This window comes from Serpula lacrymans (genome assembly GCF_000218685.1).
Source record: "Serpula lacrymans var. lacrymans S7.9 unplaced genomic scaffold SERLAscaffold_3, whole genome shotgun sequence".
Taxonomy (NCBI): domain Eukaryota; kingdom Fungi; phylum Basidiomycota; class Agaricomycetes; order Boletales; family Serpulaceae; genus Serpula; species Serpula lacrymans.
In genome coordinates this window covers 198,267-215,964 of record NW_006763292.1, presented here as the reverse complement: position 1 = coordinate 215,964, position 17,698 = coordinate 198,267, and the positions used below count along the sequence as shown (strand labels likewise).

Sequence of the window (17,698 nt, the reverse complement as noted above, 5' to 3'; positions counted from 1 at the left end):
AATGTACGGTGTATGATGATAGTGCTTCTTGAAATGTTTCATATGTTTATGAATATTGCCTGAGATGCCCAAGAATCTGCAATGCAACATCATGCCTGCAATTAAAGGTATTGTTAGCTAATAACATGATTCCAACTTGAAAGACTCACCATGTATAAAATATTTCTACCTCCTGGCCCACAGAGATAACAAAATAACCTTCAACTTTGAGCCTGGCATGGACAGAGCGGGAAGTTGAGGCAAAGACATGGGAGTAAATTACGGGTGAGAAGAGGATGGCGGACAGGGTGAGGGTGGTGGAGGAGGGTGTAACGAGAGACAAGATGACAGGGCTGATGATGCCCCGCTTTCCCTCAAAGACACCCCGCATTGCTGCTTGCGCCATATGCTCTATAATGAGCCTGATTTTGCAGAGGTTGAGTCCCTTCTCGAGGTAACTTGCAGGGCACAAGGATTCCAGGTCGTATTTCTCCCCAAGTTCCACTGTGAGCTGAATTTTACCGAGCAATGCTGGGGTCACATAAAATGCACCTACTGTCAATTCCCACCATTGAATTCCGAGGCCAATTTAGAGCACAATGTCATTGCCGCGCTTGATGCTGTCCCACTGTGCACAATGCACCAGTAAGTCATAAACTTGTGGTGTCACGAGAACAGTAAATTACAGCTTTTTTAATCTACATTCACGCAGGTTTGCTACTCAATCACTGTGCTTTATGGACGCTTACAGAAAAGGTCTTGATGGCAAGCAGGCAATGTGGGCCAAGAGATATTGAGGACACCAAACTTTACCCATGGGTATCATGGGAGAACTTGCAGCAGCAGGCCTCTGAAGTGACTTCTTGACATACTAATACACTTTACTAATCCATTCAGTCCTTTTAAACAGTCATATAGCATTTTGTTTACAGCTTGTTGTACCCTAATGATATTTTTCTTTGTAGATTGTACCTACTCCCATGCTTAATGTACTTAGTGCACACTTATCCTCCCGGATAACCTAACTATCACACAAATGTCACAGCACCACATAGTGGTCACATTTGCATGAGTCCTATCTTAGACAAAGTATCTGCTTTTCCCACACAAAGAAGTTAAGCAGAGAGGAGTGCATGAAGGAGTGAGTAAACCCAAAAAGGGAAGGCAGGTGTTTGGCAATAAGGCATATGGTATTCCTAGTTTCAGATATGGATTTTGATTTTAGTTTAGGGGCAAAGACAATACTGTCCCCCGGCAAATTAAGGACAAGCAAAATCAAGATACCCGAACGGTTATCTACCCCCGGTACCTATGTAAACCAGACTGGTAGATAAGATAAGGTTTAGATCTAATCAGATGACCGCAGATCAAGAACAAGCATTAAAAAACGTCCGGCAAATAAGGCTGAGTATCAATACTTTAGCGCCCGGCAACCCTGGACCATGGTAGGTAACAAAATAGGCACACACTTATGGAATGTTTGAGAAGGAATGTCACGTAATTATGTACGTGCCTTGAGATATATATGCAATTGGTCAACACCTTAGGGCGTGATTATGGTGCCTTCTACTGCGGATGAGTCATTGCTTACCTCCAGCCAATAGCATTAACCACACTTGATTGGTCATGTTCAGAGATAGGTCTTTGAAATTCTATAGTGAGCTTTCAGCTTTGTAATTAATTTACATCATTGCTGATGAAAGAAATATATTTTTTCATTTAATCACTCACTCCAAAAAATTGTACTAATCATACACTACAAAACGGTATTAATGGCACTGAAAAGACGCATGTCAAAATTGGTGTTGTCCCTCATTCTCAAGGGACTTAAGCGCCTCAACAGCCAACACAAGTATTTTTTACTTCTCCCCTTAAGGTAGGACCAAGTTAGTTGTGGGTAAGCAACAGGAGGACTTGCTAAGGAGTTTCCTTGATCTATTGGGGCTTATATACTACTGCAAGGCATATTTTATATGTGTACTAAATAGTTGCTAAGGGTGGTGGCTAATAATATCATACCGATGATGTCATAGGGTGCAGCCCTTGTGACCAGCCCTACCATGTGAGAGAGTTGTAACTATATAAAAAATAGAGGCAATTTAGCATAAGAAAGTGAAGGATGAACAGTGTTTGAAATAAAAGGAAAGTGCCACACAACACAAGTATCTGAAAATGATGAATAAGGTTGTAAGTTCAAGCATTGTGTATTGTAACAAAATCTAGACAAATACACCACCTAGTGGGCCTGTCTTCATTTTATGTCCCAGACTATCATAAAATACTCCAAATCTTTAAGATTGGTTCAGATTTCAAATTAGTGCCCAGCGCCTCCTAAGTAGTGCCACCAGTGCTCTACTGCTCTGATTGTTACAACCAAAGTTTTTATACTTTGGCGCTCATAATGACAAGCAAAGAGGATAGATAGAGAAGTGGGTAAACCCCTTAGAGGAGGACCAAGTTAGTTGTGGGTAAACAACAGGAGGGCTCACTGAGGAGTCTCCTAGATTTATTGAGGTTTATATACTAATACAGAGTGTTTGTACTTATGTACTGTACAGTTGATGAAAGCAGTGGCTGACAATGTCATAGGGTGCAGCCCGTGTAACCAGCTCCACTGTGTGAGAGACTTGTATCTAAAAATAAAGAAAAGCAATGCGGTGCAGGAAAGTGAAAGTCTGAATAAACACTGCGGGCTTTGGCTTATTTAAGCCCAGCTTATATGCTGAAAACATTCAATTTTAGCTTTCTCTAGCCAACCAGAACCCAGAGCTCCCATGTTTTTAGGATATAAGCTGGGCTTAAATAAGCTAATGCCTGCAGTGAGAAGGAAAATGCCGCAAGGCACTATTGCTTGAAAACTATGAGAAAGAAAGTTACAACAGAGAGTGAAGGTCCAAAGTCTAAAATTGTGTATTGTAACACTAATGATGGCCAGCATTTTTTGTCATAAATTTGATAGTTGTGCTCTGTAGTCAAAAGACTATGCAATAAGTAGGCACAAGGCCTCCAAATATTGTCAGGGCATTTAATGGACAGAACAGCCCTAGTAGCAAAGTCAGAAAAGTTGGTTTCTAGCCGGAACTCTTTGTGTAATTCTGGAAATACTAATATGGGAGCCATTGTAAATGCTTTTTTAAGCCTGTCAAAAGCTTCTTATTCCTTGGGGTCCTAATGCCACAGAATGTCCTTTTTAGTGAGATTGTTTAATGGTTTTATGATTTTTACAAAATTTTTAAACCCCCAGTAGAAGTGCCTAAACCAAAAAAGGCCCTAACTCCTTTAATGTGAGTAGGTTCTGGCCGATCCAAAATAACTTGAACTTTCTCAGGGTCTATTCTGGCCAATTATCATATTGAGGAAGTTTACTTCCTTCACTTAAAAATCAGATTTCTTGGGTTTAATGAACAGGTCACATTCCTGTAGATATTGAAGGACTTCTTGCACAATCTTGTCATGCTCAGTCTCATTGTTTGAGTTTGTAAATATTAACAAATTGGCAATGCAAACAACAACACAGTTTTCCATATCTGCAAAGATTTCATTTATTATGCTCTGGAAGGTCACTGGTAAATTGGTCAACCCAAAAAACATGATAATTGTTTTGAAAGATCCACGGTGACATGTGAACACGGCCTTTCAAGCATCTTATTCTTTAATGCATACACTGTTGTAACCCTATGTGAGATCTATCTTTGTTAAGATCTTGGTGCTAGCTAATTTGCATATCCACTGTCTTTGGCTGACAGTCCATAATCATATGCTACTTACCATCTATTTTAGAGATTATGTGTGTCTTTCTTGGTTTGAAGGTGTCTTTCACATCTATAGCATGGTCCCAAGGTTTAGTGTACTGTGCCGTGGGCAAGGTTTTCCACACCAATGTCTAAACAGATCACTTTTTGGAATAAATATGTACACATCAACATATACTTTGGGATTTCTATAGGACATGGCTCTGACACAGAAGAAAGAGTATAAAAAAAAACATGTTTTCCTACTTTATTATTTTCTATATTTTTATTTTCTATATTTTTATTTGTTTCATTACCAGAGTCAAGCACCCTAGTATTTGTCTTGCCAGGGCTACACTCTTGGGGTGACACTGGTGCAGCAAAAATATCATACATAGAACAGTTACATTGATGCTTACATGTACATTGTACAGATAAAATAGAAAATCTATTGACAGAGTTGGGAGCCACCCCATATCATTTATTGCTTGTGCAATACCCCAAATCAGGAGCCACCTTGTTGTAGTTTACTTCACTATTCTGTGGAGCAAAGGTACCCAAGTTACCTAAGCTCAAGATTATTTTCCTTAAGCCTTCATTTTAGTGACCTGCTGGTTGTAGAAGAAAGCCTAGATTTTATCATACCAACAATCAGCCAATGTATTGAGCTGATAATCTGGCTGTTCATTTTCTAATCAGCACACCTGGTGCCACATGTTGTTGCTGTGTTGGGCGGCCTGCACTCCATTTTTACAGTCTCGGGACATATGTCCCTCTTGGCCACAACTGCAACAGTTCCCCTTGAATCTGCAAATCTGTCCTCCCTGGTGTGAGGAATCATATTTTTTAATTAAATTCCCACTATGTTTTGGCTGTCTCAAATATTCCCAGTTACTCCTCTTACATTCTATTGTGCTTACAACATGCGAGGCTCTTCTCTCGTTCACAAAAAGGTATTCTAAAATCATAGCTCTGATTGAGAGCTGTGCACAGGAATACTTTGGTGAGAGATTAATTTGCAATATGGACTGTGACTCAACACCTTCCCATGGGGTTACTGACCCAGCCAATTGCATATCCCTTACTAAGGACCTTTCCCACACAATTAATAGTTATAATAAACCATACCATTTTTTTCTCTTTCTTTATTGGTTAGTCATCTGGTCAGGCCACTTTCTTATTTTTTCCCTCTTTTTTATTCACTATATAAGGAGTAGATACTTGATGTATTATTTCCTTAGTTTAATATTAGTTTGGATTTGCACCTATACTGATACTGTTCTACTTCAATACTCAGCTTCACTGTCTTGCCCTTCAAGAACTTGACCTGACAGTTGTTGTGGTTATATAGCTTCATATTCATTGCCTGATATCTGGACCATGTTAATATCCACAGGGGTCCCCCACCCTGGTTGTAGCCTAAACAGATTAAACCTGTGAATATAATTTTGATTTAGTTTGGTTTCCCTGAACATTTGGATAATGAAGGTTAAAAATAGTATACACAAGTATCAGGTTGATCATATACCCATTGAGGTTAATAACATGGGGCTATGAGCCCTCATCTTGCACTGTAGGATCTAGGATAGTGTCAGGCATATCTTTCTAAGTAGGGTCTCCAGAAGGAAGATCCTCCAGTACAATCCTCCTATTATTGCCCTCATGCCCCTCAGAAGCTACACATTTGTTGTTATAAACTGTTATGTTATATTGCTGGACTTTACTTATTCTTCATTAATAGCTTACCTACTGCTACTTACCCATATTCTCCCACATACATACACTCATTCCAACACTACCTGTTACTACTTGTTCAACACAAAAGCCTACCATAAAACAGGCACTATATATACAGTATATGCCTGTATTGTAGTTATTATCTCTCAATACAATTGTACACTTCAACAGTGTAACTTGGTATTCATCAGATAAAACTCCTTACTCAGAATACATCTTAAACCCACTCACAAGTGGACTTATCAAAACACTTCATACATCTGAAACCCAGCTATAAGCAAACCAGTCCTTTGTTACCAGGTTTGCACATTCTAAGTTTAATATTTGTTGTTTGCAGTGAATTCACTGTAGTTTGCAAAAATGAGTCTGGAAGCAGGATTGCGGAGTAAGTCAGCTTGGATGTACTGATGTGATAACCAGAATTGTAAATGAAAAGACTCTAAAGGAATGTGTAAGTATAGGATTGGCTATAATAATGATGCTTACTGTACCTCAGCCTTTTTGGTAAATAACTGAGGTGTCTAAGGTAGGATGAGTGTGCTTTTCTGTATCCCAATTAGGAAACTTATATAATGTATCAAAATGTTGGAATAGTTGAATGAAAGTGACTACAAGAATGGAGAATCTATTGTAATGTATATAATATGCCAACACACCCCCTTAAACTAAACTGAACTTACTCCCATCATTTTAACAAAATATTCCAGTTTTGGTCAAGCCAGTGGTTTTGTGAGGCAATCTGCAGGCATTTTCAGTGGGACAGTAGAATATTTGAATAGCTTTGTTTTCTACAGTTTGGCAAATGAACTGAAAGCAAATATTGATGCGTTTCGCTAAGGAGTCTCCCTTGATCTATTGGGGTTTATATACATCTACAGAATATTTGTACATGTGTACTGGTCCTCAAGTGGTATACATTCTCTTTGTTAGCTCTATAGTACCACAGTTGTTGCTGTGCAGTGGGCCTGGTGGTTGCAGTGATTTATTGGTGACTTCGGCCCATATATTTGTGAGCCAGATTGCCTCTTTGTTGTATGTATCAGTGCAATGTATTTGGCCTATATCGTTGATAGAGTAACTATTGGCTGGGTTTTGCTATTCCAAGACACAGCACTATCGTCTATGTGGAAAATATAGCCAGGTATAGGCCGGAGAGTTATTTGGATCAGGTAGGTCATGTGGATCGTCACAACTGCATTATTTAATGTTATAAACTCTATGATAGTTTGAGCAGAGCTAGAAAGTAGTGGGTGCCTCCTAGCTTGTGTTTTCCTTTGAAGCCACAATATAGGCAACACTCATGCTTTCCATTGTGTCCTACCGGGCCGTTTAGATCCATTCCCGGGCCATCTGCAGTTGCAAGTGCAAGGAAAGGCCTTGAGGTAAATATGTGGCCTTGAAATGCATCTTACATGCAAAGGCCTTGTTTTTGAGAGAGTTGTAGCTATTTAATGACATCAACAATATCATGCTCTAAGGGACTGTAAAGATAAATCTAAAAATACTACTACAGACTATTTGTACTATACAGTTGCTAATTATGGTGGCTGATGATGTCATAGGGTGTAGCCCTTATAACCAGCTCCACCACGTGAGAGAGTTGTAGCTATCAATAAAAGAGACAATGTAGTGCAAGGAAGCGAAAGTATAATAGGAGTTGTGAAAACAAAGGACAGTGCTGCATGGCACAAGTGTCTATAAAAAAATGAAAGTTCAACTTCCAGGCTTGAGTTCCAGAGGTAGTAGTTAAATTTTTGGGCATAGGTTGAAAAAGGGAATTAAAAAGATTTGAATCCATGCCTCTAAGCTTCCTAGGAGCCAATTTATTCTTGGAATAGAATTCACGAACAGCATCACAGGAATTGTCAAGATAAGCTTCTGGTTCCCACATTCTGTCCTCATCTCCATAGCCTTTCCAGAGGACTAGGAATTCTAATACTCCATGCTTCAAGCATGCATCCACTACCTGTTCAACTTCAAACTCTTCTTCACCTTCCTGGGTGACTACAACCGGTCCTGACCGGTCTACATGGTGTCTTGGCAGTGGCCCTTTGTAGGGTTTCACACAGCTAATATTGACCGTAGGTACTATCCTCATTCATTTTGGGAGTTCTAGTTCCACTGGGTTGGGTTTGACTTCCTTAACCTCGTAAAGCCCAATCTGCTTTTTGGTCAGTTTTCTAGATGGCCAATCTTCTAATTTTAAGTGGTTGGGATCTAACCAGACCAGGTTGCCAACCTTGTAGTCAGGGGCTTAAGCATCTTTGCTCTGCCCTGTTTTACATCTGTCCATAGCCAACAACTGTTTGATATTGTAAGAGAACTGGGCTATCATTAGCCACTTGGCCCAATCTGTCTGTGTATCATTAATAAATATCCGAAGATACTGTTTCAATTCCTGATTGAGTCTCTCTGTTTGTCCATCTGTTTGTGGATGGAACACTGTTGATAACTTGGGTTTGATGCCCAGTATCCGGCAATGTCTTTTTGTAAATTTGCTAGCGAATTGAGTTACCCTATCAGAAATTACCATTTCTGGAAACCCATGGATAGACCATACAAAATCTATAAATAATTCTGTTGTACCAGCAGCTGTAATAGTTTTATTTGTGGGTATGAATATGACTTCTTCAGAGAATCAATCCACAACCACCATCACTGAATCAAACCCATTTGACTCGGGGAGGTCTGTTGTGAAGTCAAGCAATATTTGCTGCCAGGGACCAGCTGGTATCAGGTCCGGCATAAGTTTACTGGCTAGCGGTTGATGAAAAATCTTTAGCCATAGCACAGCAAAGACAGAATTTTATGTATTCCTGTATGTCTTTGACCAGGCCAGGCCACATGTGATTTCTGGAGATCAACTCCATAGTTTGTTGCTACCCAGGGTGCCCAGCCACTGGTGTATCATGATGTATGTCTATTGCCTTGATCCTTGCAGACTCAGGCACATAGACTTTGTCGTTATAATGAAAGACCTGTTGGCATATTATGGATATTACTACAGATGCTCCATCCTTTCATTCATTTTCATTGAACTGATCCAACATTTTGATACATTATATAACTTTCCTAATTAGGATACAGAAAAGCGAACTCATCCTACTATAGACACCTCAGTCATTTACCAGCAAAAAAGATATCCAGCGGCTACAAAGCTTGGGAACACCTGCTCTATATTTATGGTTTTGCTCCTCCATTGTTGTACAATATCTTGCTTTTCATCTACTGGCCCAGCTTCTGCAAGTAAGTTCACACTGTCCAACTGATGCACCAGCATAAAAGCAAATTACAAAATATCTTAGAAGAAAGCTTCTGAGGTTATTTGTGCAGGTCCAGCTATCTGTCCATCCCTATAAACCATGGAACACACTATTGGCAAATTGGGACAGGAAATCCAGCAACATTCAAATCCATATGCCAACTTATCTCAGAGGGCCATCATCTATGTGCAAGTCAATGCTCTGAAAGCAATTATTCCTAATCTTGAGCCTGAAGAGCACTTACCTCAAGGTTCCCACAAGATGTTACGATAACACAATTTTTGGACCTTTCCTTCATTTTCATTCTCCACTTTAACCTTGTATACTTTAGCTTTCACACATGGTGCCACGTGGCACTTCCCCTTTTGTTCAAACTCCTCTTTCTCGCACCGCGTTGCCTTCTTCTTATTTTTAGATACAACTCTCGCACGCAGTGGAGCTGGTCATGCGGGCTAGGCCCCATGACATCATCAGCCACTGACTTTATCAACTGTACAGTACATAAGTACAAACACTCTGTATTAGTATATATACCCCAATAGATCCAGGAGACTCCTCAGCGAGTCCTCCTGTTGTTAACCAACAAACTCTCTGCAGCCTAAGGGGTAACCACTCCCCATTCACTACCTTTATAGTGTGTTCCTGTGTGCGCCAGAGTAACTAACTCTTGGTTGTTACACAAGATTGATGACCACTATATACTCTTTTGCAAGCAAGACCATCTGAATGAATTTTTCAACTGTGTGAGGCAGAATCAATTAATGCACATTCTCAAGCACATCAGTCATCCTTTCAGTAGGATTGGTTGTATTATAGAGGTATTGTTTTTGCTTTGGTAGGATTTTTTCTAATTCACTCTCTTTTTCATTCTCTTTCAGTATGATTTGTTTGCTTTTTGTGCAACCCATTTACTTTCCATATAATTCTTTGTATCTCAGTTTCTTTTGCATTGTTTTTCAGTGTGATTCAGTGTATTTGTTTGTAATTCAATTTTTTTAATAATTCAACGAGAAAGGTTTTAAACATTATTTCTATAATTCAATAATTAAGAAATCAAATGGATTGATATCAATTCATATCCTATGTCCATTTTACTATCATTGTAAAAATATAGCTATGAATGAGAGTTGAGAGAAATCCTGAGAAACGGTAAAATTAAGAATCCCACCTAGACTCACCAAGATACGATTAGGTTTGATTTGGTAGGAACATTGCTGTTTCTGACTGGGAGTCAGGCTTGGCTGGCCGAGCGGAAAACCCCTCTCGAACCCCCTTTAGCACTTTAGCTTAGATAATTGTCAATTTCAACGAATAACTTACTTAAATACCTGGTAATTTTCACTTGATGCGGTGAGTGTTTATTCGCAAAAGAAAAAGGTGCATTCCTGGTTGATTTTTACCCTGCTGGGGGGGGCGCAGTGCTAGAGACTAGAGGCAGTTCAGTTGTGACTTGACTCCGCTGCACTCTGCACTTCGCTACGGTCGGCGTAAGACGGAGATAACATGCTCCGGGTGCTTCCGAAATCCTTTTTGATGCGAACTTTTTTCCATTCCTCTCATCCACTCGTTCTATTCACCCAACACTTACTTTCCTCCCCCTTTACAAAATGGCCGATTCCAAGAGGGTCAAGTCACCGCAGGATTTCATGAGTTAGTCGAGATGTAGTTTTCATTCGTTTTCAGTTTTCAATATTTTATCCAGTTGATTTCCTCATGGGCGGTGTCTCAGCTGTAAGTTTGCTTTCTGAATTATGACTTTGTTTTCATGTTTTCGTTTCTAGGCTGTGGCCAAAACTTCTGCCGCGCCTATAGAACGGATCAAGCTCCTGGTTCAGAACCAGGACGAGATGGTAGGTCAATAGCATGATGCCAAACACTGAAATTCAAATGACTGCGCGACTTAGATTAAACAAGGGCGTCTGGCCACACCATACAAGGGTATTGCTGATGCCTTTGCTCGCACCTACAAGGATGAGGGCATGGTATCGTTGTGGCGAGGTAACACAGCTAACGTGATCAGATACTTTCCTACTCAGGCTCTTAATTTCGCCTTCAGTAAGCGAAGTTAAACAGTCTTTCGTGACCCTTTTTTCACCTTTTCAAACAGAGGACTATTTCAAGTCATTGTTCGGGTTCAAGAAATCGGAAGGTTATTGGCGATGGTTTGCTGGCAACGTTGCATCTGGAGGAGCAGCGGGTGCTTCTTCTTTGCTTTTTGTTTATTCGCTCGATTATGCTCGTACTCGTCTTGCGAACGATGCCAAGTCTGCGAAAGGTGGAGGCGCCCGTCAGTTCAATGGCTTGGTGGATGTCTATAAGAAGACTCTAGCTTCTGATGGTATTGCTGGGCTTTACCGCGGCTTTGTCCCTTCCGTTGTTGGCATCGTTGTCTATCGTGGGCTTTATTTTGGTGTTTACGATTCATTAAGTGCGTTCCATAATTTCACACCATTCTCTCCTCATCTTATTATGTTGTAGAGCCTGTGGTTCTTGTTGGTGCGCTGGAAGGGTCCTTTTTGGCGTCGTTCGCTCTTGGTTGGGGTGTTACTATTGGAGCTGGACTAGCGTCATATCCTTTGGATACCATCCGGTACGTGCCAATTTGAGAATAGTTTTGTAATGCTTAGATTTTTTCCTGTCGCAGTCGACGTATGATGATGACATCAGGTGCTGGTGTTCATTACAAATCTATGTTTGACGCAGGTGCCCAGATAGTAGCTAAAGAGGGCACAAAATCTCTCTTCAAAGGTGCAGGCGCTAATATTCTCCGTGGTGTCGCCGGCGCTGGGGTTCTCTCGCTATATGACAAGCTTCAGCAGGTGATGTTTGGCAAGGTTTACTCCGGAGGTTCGTCGTACCTGAGTTGTTTGATGCCCTTCTTAGCCAACATTTGATTTGTTTCAAAAGGATCTGGATAAACACCAGCTGAAGGTAGGGATGGGTGATGTGTGCCATGTTAATATAGACTCGCCTTCTACTAGTTTTAGTGCACCCTGCTGTAGTGAATTTGGTTAGACCGAGCTTTTGCTTTTGTTTTGTGTGCAATTGGTATATGTTGAGAATATAATCATTGGCATGCAGAGTAATGGCCAAAATCTTGCACTGCAAATGACATTTACTTGCTAGATATAGAATTTACCTTGAAACTGACACCCCCCGACCTTGGTCATGAGGTAGGCTACATCGGTTGGCACCCTGTCAACCGTTGCTCAGGCTTTTCGGCCTTACAAGCCTTAAAGCCTATACACGTGATCGGACGCGTCGCGTACAATGAATCAACAAAATGATCAATGTGGACATTACAACGACTGTACATGTAGAAATGTAGCTAGCAAATATTGTGAATAAAACATCTTACCACTTCCTGTTGTGAATGTCTCGGATCCGTACCAGAAATGAAGATCCCACAGTAATGAAAGAGTTTATTTTTGATACACCGGATGGCAGGGAACTCGCTCGAAGAATTTTGAAACCGCTACTGCCCTTCGAGCCTCATGATTATATCGTGGATGGAGTTTGTAGATCATTGGATGGCCAGGATTTGATGGCCCTCATACCAACGGGTGGAGGCAAAACAGGATACATATTTATGTACATGCTAATCATGTCCGCCCTTGCCAATAATCCAGCTTTGTGCCAGCCTAAGAAAATTGTACCAAAAGACCCAGCTATGGTGGCCGTTTTTCCAACCAACGGCCTAGAGGAGGAGATGGTGAGTGACCAGGTTTTGCTTAAATGACATAACTTACCTCATGTTGCCTATAGGAACTTGAATTCAAAAAATATGCCATAGCCATCAACTCACATACCTTACGAGAAGCGCGAAAGCAAGGCAAGGACCTGTGGAAGATTGTCAGCGAGCAGGTGTCACTGATACTACTGTCGCCCGAACAACTCAGCTCAAAGCCATTTGAGCGGCTACTCTATCATCCTATGTTCCGGACACGAGTATGTGCACTGGCCATAGACGAGATTCATCTCCTGGACACCTGGGGAAATGATTTTCGTCAGGTCTTCCAACAAATTGGATATATGGCCTCACATTTTCCATCCCGGGTTGTCATGATTGCCCTGACAGCAACACTGCCCACTGGCCCACCAATGCAGCAGGTCTGCAATTTTCTAGGGCTCAAACCAGGCTGGTTTCATTTAGTACATAGATCAAATATCCGTCCCGATTTGCGGATTGTGATTCGAGAACTCACCCATGGGATAGGGAACCACTCATTCCCAGACCTTCTCTGGATCCTTGACAGCCGCCGCAAAACAATGATCTTCTGTGAAACAATCAACATTAGTTTCCGTGTGCACACATACCTGTGGAATAATGCATCCTTGGCAGCCAATTGTGACCGGAAAATCCGTATCCGCATGTATAACTTGCTCAACTCACCGCTGTACAATGCTGAGACCCGGCGTCTCTTTCACGAGGATCCAAGGGCCCAAATTATCACTGCCACTGACTCCATCTGTGTTGGTTTTGATCCCCCTGATGTAGCTGACATTGTGGTCCTGGGAGCGGGAGCTCAGACACCTGCGACTATCCTGCAAAAGCAAGGCAGAGCTGGACGTCAGAAAAACAGAGTGAAAGACCTGCAAGGGATCTTGTATGTTACCCGATCAGAAATGGTAGCCGCCAACTTGGCCAACAGTGGAGACAGTGCGGCTACCATCAAGAACCAACTTAACGTCCACACAGCCAAGTTCATTATGGCTCCCTGCAAAGTTATTGAGCAAGACAACCTTTTCAGTAATCCTTCCTCCGACGTACCATGTCTCTGTTCTACATGCAAGAAGACACCACAGATCACCAAGACTTCCCAGTGCAACTGCTCAGGGTGTTCCCCCGACACACCTCCTCTTCTACCTGCTGTGATCAAGAAACTAGTCACACGATCAGATCGACTTACCACAAACATGTGTCAGCAATACTCTGATTGGCTCATTGGGACACGCAACAAGGTCTGGAAGGCTGTTGACCTCGACACCACCGACATCTTCCCACCGGCCTCGTTTCTCCCTGATCGAACCATCAAGGAGGTTCTCGACCACCTCCACGAGCTCCAATCAGCCGCTGACCTTCTAGTCTTGGCTGGAACCAACAACCTCCTTGTGCCTCATATCAATCTTCTGTGGCAATCTGTTGCTGACATTAAGAGACAGATAAGTCAATTGCGCGCTCAAAAAACAAGGCAAAAATGTAACGATAATGGCGATGAACTGGCAGGAGAGTCTGATGAGAGTATGGCTGCATGTATGGGTGTCATCAGGGCTGGGTTAGCAGAGAGTTGCAGGTGCGTGCCTTCAAGCCTACACCTCCGATCTTACCTGATTGACTATGCAGCAGCACCCCCGGCTACCAACTTGAACAGGAGAGTGCTGTCTGTAGGCCAGAAAGCTCCACAAATATGTAAGTGGTCTTGTCTTGGCCTCCTTGCTCATACTGAATTACTCCCCCTTTAGATCCCTTGAGTGGCAAACACCACTATTGGCCTCAAACTTCAAGTCAGTACAATCACATGCTATGAAACGTAAATGTGCTGCCACGGCGTCTGAGCAAACCATGCTGAAGCAGCATGGTGGTAAACATTTAATTGTACGTATATCTGGCCTCATGGTATGGCTGGTATTAGCGACTGATAACATTGACAGGCGAAAGAGAACATGCCCCCTGCTGTGAAGCGTTTGTGTTAAAGGCCCTGGTCGGTCCCCTCTCCCTCTGTTTCATCACTTTCACTGATTGCTTCCTCCTGGGCCATTTGGCACAATGCCTCTTGTTCCCCGCTTTCCAACTCATCATACTCAATTTGCAACTCGCCGTTTTCTATGTAACTGGTCCCATTTCTCCTTGGGCCTGTATCATACATTTCCTCAACACCATCTTTGTCATCCTCTTCAATCAGGTCCTCCATTTCCGATGGCGAAGAGAGTCCCCTTGTTGTCATGGTAGAATTGACCCATCTTGATAATGTACCTTGTAGTAGCTTGTTCAGTCCTCTTGTGAAGTCGTCCACGTCTTTGTCTCGTCCACTGTAGTGTCGGCCACTTCGGAAAAGATGGATCTTGTGCTCCTGGTACGTCTGTAACAGCCTCTTTACTTTGGGCTGATTATGCGGTTCAGCATGCTTGTTGCTGCGTCGTGCCAAAGAAAGCTCTGCCAGCATATCTTTTTTGATCCGGCTGAACTCCAGCACATTATGCGACACAATGTTTCGCATGAAATGACTGTCCCAAGGTACGTCGTTGTGGTCTCTGGACTCTTGTAGAGAGTTATTAAGATGTTCTTGTAACAGATCTCCAGCATAGAACGAACCAGCAGTCCCTTCAAGATTTACTAACCAGTTCTGCATGATTGCATTGCGTAGAGCATCACTGGATTCATATTTGAGACTACATATCATTTCTAGGAGATAAGTCGTGTACTTTGTATGCAATGACCCGGAAAACGTGAAAACCATCAACTAATCATGTGTAAGTCATCCGTTTATTTGTCTAGTGATCTTGTACTGACCTTCAGACATTCATATACCCGTCCAATATCCCCATCACTCACTGCATAGGCCATTTTGCGAGCTATGAGGCTGTCTCGCATCAAAAGAATGGATTGAGCAAGGCATTGATCACCTTCAAAAGGTGCGCCAGTCTCCACTTCTTTTTCTGTCTTCTTCTTACTTTTCTTAACCTTCACAGATACTCGCATTTCAACAATTCTCGTGTGGACTGTGTTTGGTACAGATCCAGGGTCCCATTGCAAACCAGTAGGTACTAAGTGAGGGTCGGCAGGATGTGGTTTTGTCATAGCATTATGATATGCCCACATGCTTGAATACTGACGATGCAGTTTTACAGCCATCTCCTCCAGGCTCGATAGACTTGGCAGAGAATCAGTTTTGTCAAGCTCTTAGAAGTATTTGAACAGGTTGTTGACATCAAAATGAATCCTGTTGACAGTAAGGATGCTTCCAGGGGCCCGTAAAATAGTCACCACATACCTCCAGCAGTCTAGAAGCCAAGTCTCGAGAACCAAGTTCGCCAGGTGGAAGCACGGATAGTAATCAACCTTTTTGAGGTTGATTGGAGCTTTACGACCAATCTGTGAAGCGCTGTGGCCTAACGTTGAGGGATCATTGCTGATGCCTTCCCCCCAGTGAGTCTCAAACAAACGGCTGAGATTTGTCCACTCCGTATGCCACAGCTCAAGGATGGGCTCTATTATATCAAGACGCTCGAAAGTGTTGCTGTGAAACTGTAAGTATCTCTTTAACTGAACCAATTTTTCATACATTTAATCCATCCCCGCCCACCAGGACCAATCTTTGTTTATAGAAGTCTGGGGTTTGATTGATTTGGGCCAGAAAATCCAGGAGGGCCTCCTTAAGCTCGGTCGTCCGAGTTTCATTAAAAGTGTTTGTAGCTAGTGGATGGGCCACTGTCGCTTTCAGGGAAAGTCTTTTTTTCAATGCTTTCGTACAAATAAGCTGGGACACTTCGGTTTTGTAATGAGCCAGTTCAGGAACATAGAAAACCAGAACCTGAAGCCAGTGGAGGGACATTATTGTCCGGTGGTGCGCTTGGTCTATCATGTCTTGTTTTCAGATATTCGCTTCAACTTGTCATCTATATCAAGGGCCATAGGACTAAAATTGTGGGCTTCTATTACAGTTCCGGCAGTCCCTGTTATCATAATATCTTCTCGTCCGATACGAGAGTTGCGTTGGTGGGTGTAACCCTGCACATTGTCCATCTGGATAATTGGCCACTGTATCTCGTCATTGCCCAGGTTGAAAAGGTACGTGGCTTTGTGGTCAGATAGCCGGTGTAGGAGTGAATATGTTGTACTATAGGCCATGGTATGTGCAATGCGTGAACCATGGGTGAACAGAGTCTTAGGGGCACCACAAGCAAAGTAGAGGATAGAATACTTGGCTGGCAGTATGCGAGTGTTCTCGGTATGCGAGAAATCTATACTTGATATAATATGCGCACAGATCTGCATATGTGTAAGTGTGTGCGCTTACTGTTATTTGTAGAAATGACTGACCGGTTCAGGGGGACAATATTTGCGGATTACACAGACTCCATTGCGAATACAGATCCTTGGGGAAGAAAGCGACAGGATGTAGTGCCATAGAAGAGGCTGGTGAGTCTTGAAGGCCTGCATGGCATTGGCTAATGTTGTCCTGCCTATTGCCGCCCATTGAGGTTCAGATGTTTGTTTTCCCACTGCAAGTCCTGTCTCAGGCTGCAACACTTTCTGCTGCTCCTTCCGGAGCTGTTTATCTACTATTTGGACAGCAAAGGAAGTCAAGGCAGGCCGGGCGGGCTTGATTTCAAGGTAAGGAGTCTCTGGTGAGTACATAGTGTTCGAGCTGATGTCTTGATTAAGTTTCGGACAACCATCAGGATGATCAAACTATAGTTGCAAGATATGGGCGGGTAAATGTGAGTTGCTGTTGATGATGAGAACTGTTGTTAGAAAACCACACACAAAAACAAACTAACACACAATCCTCCCAGATTCCACGGAACTTGTTTATGGGCTTTGCCTCCTAGAACAGTGGGTGCTCTGGTTGTTCGTGGGGTGGTATGTATGAGGATCCTTCAAAGTAAAACCCAGAGATGTATGGGTGTGGGTTTTAAGGAGGAGGGATAGTTGGAATATAGAAAGATAGGGGCTTTGTGGCGAGTGTAGACAGGCACTACCTTGCTAATTGTAGCACAAGGTAGGTTTGAGAACGACAATATAACAAGGTTCCCAGTGATAGCAGGCTTGTGATGCACAAACTATAGTGCTCAGAAGGACTCTAATCAAAAGGGATGACAATAACTTCAAAAGTGGGAAGTGATGATGACAGCAGTTGACAGTGGTAGCAGTGGGAAGTGTTGTGACCACACTGGATCACAAGCAGCAGAGTAGTGAACTTGAAAATAGAGAAGAAGTCTGGAATTGAGTTTTTGTTCTTTACAAGGTAAAATACAGGGGTTTAT

At 42.3% G+C, this 17,698-nt stretch overlaps 4 protein-coding genes across 4 annotated transcripts; 2 read left to right on the top strand and 2 right to left on the bottom strand.

The window, feature by feature from the left end:
- Positions 1-46: 46 nt before the first annotated feature.
- On the bottom strand, positions 47-385 carry SERLADRAFT_434042 (uncharacterized protein; the record flags this gene model as incomplete). Its single annotated transcript, XM_007314324.1, has 2 exons — positions 47-95; positions 150-385. 2 exons carry the CDS (start codon positions 383-385, stop codon positions 47-49), a joined length of 285 nt encoding a protein of 94 aa, XP_007314386.1.
- A 9,857-nt stretch (positions 386-10,242) lies between these two features.
- On the top strand, positions 10,243-11,812 carry SERLADRAFT_458613 (uncharacterized protein; the record flags this gene model as incomplete). The annotated part of the gene is made up of 7 exons (XM_007314323.1): positions 10,243-10,360; positions 10,413-10,441; positions 10,492-10,560; positions 10,615-10,765; positions 10,818-11,138; positions 11,189-11,300; positions 11,355-11,812. The coding sequence occupies 7 exons, from the start codon at positions 10,318-10,320 to the stop codon at positions 11,602-11,604; spliced, it is 975 nt and encodes a 324-aa protein (XP_007314385.1).
- Positions 11,813-12,083: 271 nt separating this feature from the next.
- On the top strand, positions 12,084-14,296 carry SERLADRAFT_434039 (uncharacterized protein; the record flags this gene model as incomplete). The annotated part of the gene is made up of 5 exons (XM_007314322.1): positions 12,084-12,422; positions 12,476-14,004; positions 14,058-14,120; positions 14,174-14,241; positions 14,286-14,296. The coding sequence occupies 5 exons, from the start codon at positions 12,084-12,086 to the stop codon at positions 14,294-14,296; spliced, it is 2,010 nt and encodes a 669-aa protein (XP_007314384.1).
- Positions 14,297-14,400: 104 nt separating this feature from the next.
- SERLADRAFT_366051 (uncharacterized protein) lies at positions 14,401-17,069 on the bottom strand (the record flags this gene model as incomplete). The annotated part of the gene is given in 7 exon segments (XM_007314321.1): positions 14,401-15,171; positions 15,222-15,582; positions 15,703-15,974; positions 15,994-16,295; positions 16,349-16,700; positions 16,788-16,856; positions 16,935-17,069. 7 exon segments carry the CDS (start codon positions 17,067-17,069, stop codon positions 14,401-14,403), a joined length of 2,262 nt encoding a protein of 753 aa, XP_007314383.1.
- Between the last annotated feature and the right edge of the window lie 629 nt (positions 17,070-17,698).